At 42.6% G+C, this 2,500-nt stretch overlaps 1 protein-coding gene across 1 annotated transcript; it reads right to left on the bottom strand.

The window, feature by feature from the left end:
• On the bottom strand, positions 1 to 1,583 carry S1PR3 (sphingosine-1-phosphate receptor 3). Its single transcript, XM_009896673.2, has one exon. The coding sequence runs from the start codon at positions 1,406 to 1,408 to the stop codon at positions 269 to 271; it is 1,140 nt and encodes a 379-aa protein (XP_009894975.1). The 5' UTR covers positions 1,409 to 1,583; the 3' UTR covers positions 1 to 268.
• Between the last annotated feature and the right edge of the window lie 917 nt (positions 1,584 to 2,500).

The raw sequence follows: 2,500 nt of genomic DNA, 5'->3' as shown, positions 1-2,500 counted from the left end.
GCAGCCTCACGGTGCAATGCCATTGTGGTGCACAATGTCATCAGATGTGCATGGACTCTGTCCTGCTGTTGGGTAGCATAAAGGGCTTTTTCTGCATCAGGTGTGTTAAGTGAAAGAACGCCCAAAGCAAATGATTGTTGATAAATAAGTCCTCAAAGTTAAATAAGTGGTTAGTGTGTTTCCCTGTGATTTAAGTGCATGAATACTTAAACTACACTTGTAGTTTAAATCTAAAAGCCACAGAAAGGTACTTGTCTTGAGGAGTTCTTTACTTACAGAAGTTTCCATTGTGAAATGAAGATTCATTTTTCTCAGCAATACAAGAGGGAACATTCTTTGGTGGGAAATCTTCCTTTGGCTTCTGAGTATTGCTGCTGCTGGATTTACGACTGTGATCTGGCGTGGGCTGAATAGGCAAAGATCTGGCCACCTTTGATTTTGCTAGGCAGCCACAAACAAGGCGAAAGAAAGCCCGACGCATTTCCTTACTGGCCAGAGTGTAGATGACGGGATTCATTGCAGAATTGATGACTGCCAGAGCAATAAACCAGTTGGCTTTGTACAAGATAGAGCACTCCTTGACTCTGCAAGCCACATCAATGAGGAACAGGATGAACAACGGAGACCAACAGGCAATGAAGACACTAACAACAATCACGACAGTCCTAAGGAGTGCCATGGAGCGCTCCGAGTTACTGTGGTTAGTGACATTACGACTGCTGGATTTCACCAGGATGTAGATACGGGCATAAAGGATGACAATGGCAACCAAAATGGCTATGAAGATACTAATGCAGAACACAACATACTTCTTGGAGTACAGAGGCAAAATGGTTGAGCAGTCTGGTAAGTTGTTTATACAGTTCCACCCAAGGATGGGTAAAGCACCCAATGAAACTGAAATAAGCCAGCATGTACCAATAAGAAGGAACACCCTGTATTTTTTATTTGCATCGTAAGGCCTCATTTTAATCATGGTCAAATGTCGCTCTATAGCTATTGCCAGTAAGCTGAAAGTGGAGGCTCCCAGGGCAACAAACATGCTGCCTTCCCTAATGAACCAGATTGTGGAGGACAAGCTCAGAGTTTTCTTCCCAGACATAAGAATGTTCACTTTGTAAACAACCCCAGCTAAAAGATCACAGAGAGCTAGATTGCCAATAAAAAAGTACATGCGGTTGTGAAATTTATTGTTTTTCCATATGGCAATCAACACCATCAAGTTTTCCAAGACTATGAAGCTACACAGGATCAGAAATGCAATAGTGGGCAGGTCTATGTTATCAGTTGCCTTTTCCCTTCGCGTAAGTTTTCCTGTGTAATTGTAATGCAGTACGATCAGAGAGTCCATCTCTTCATTCTCTTGAGGGTTGAAAAGAGCATCAGGTGACATGGTAACTGCAGCCATTATTTGTTCACCAATGATGGACTTTTCCTCTTTAGTATCACAAGGATTTAGTTCTGATAATTTTCCACAAGAGGGAGATCAAGCCTCGTTCCTCCAAGCACTCTTCTGGGCAGGCGGTGTGTATCCCCAGCTCCAGCAAGCCTTGCATATTAATTTGAGAAAGTGGCTCGCAAACCAGGCTCTGAAAATAAAATCAACAAATGCAGCATAAATCTCACAGTCTTCCCAAGTCACCCACGTGGGTGCTCAAGCCACAATATACACTCAGAGGTGATAAGGACACAGAACAGTAGCCGAGAGGAACAGACTACAACGGGACACCAAAGTCTAGCATTGTTGCATGCTTATGAAGGTAGCTCTGGGTAAACCACTGTTCATGCTCTGTGCAGATGTGGTTCTGCTGAAGAAATACAAGGGCAGCATGGAGAACTGCTCCTAGGTGCTTTCCCCTACAAAGTTTCCATGCTAATAAAAATGCAGAGGCATGGTAAGAACGATTAGCAACTGGTCCCAGCAAGCCCCAGTGTGCACATCAACCCACTCACTCCTTCTCAAAAAGACCTGCGTGTATGTAGCACTACCAAAACACCACCCAGCCAACGCTGCCTGAGCAGCAGCAGGGCAAGCTGCCTGCTTTCTAAGCTTGTCCCTGTTCCCCATGCAGACCTAAGATAGCAAAGATGGAGACAAAGTTAGTGTCAAATCTTAATGCCAGTGTGCATGTTGCGAATGCCTAAAATGACTTCCCACCCTTAATGGCACAAAAGGATGCTATCTGCAATTAAGGAGATGATCTAAAAGCCAGTCATCACAAAATTACCATATTTCCTATTCAATTTAGTTGGATTTCTGCCACTCTTCTTACAATAAATATAGCAAGTCAACTCTTTGTAAGTATCACTTTTCTTTATGGTTGACTTTCCTTTGTTTTTTCCTTTGCATATGTATACAAGCCATACATCTAGTGCTGTGGAGCTTTTTGAAATAAAAAATAGTTATACTGACATCAATTATCCTTCCCAACTTACTTCTGCTTTTCTTTGAGTTATGACTTAAATGAACTGTAGTGCATTCCCATAGGTTGCATTTTTG

The sequence above is a fragment of the Dryobates pubescens genome, chromosome Z (genome assembly GCF_014839835.1).
Source record: "Dryobates pubescens isolate bDryPub1 chromosome Z, bDryPub1.pri, whole genome shotgun sequence".
In the NCBI taxonomy this organism is placed as follows: Eukaryota; Metazoa; Chordata; class Aves; order Piciformes; family Picidae; genus Dryobates; species Dryobates pubescens.
The sequence above is the reverse complement of the archived record's forward strand: the minus strand, read 5'-3'. Positions and strand labels throughout refer to the sequence as shown.

Excerpts from the sequence above, each read along its gene's own strand:
- S1PR3 (XM_009896673.2), bottom strand. The coding sequence starts at position 1,408 with ATGGCTGCAGTTACCATGTCACCTGATGCTCTTTTCAACCCTCAAGAG.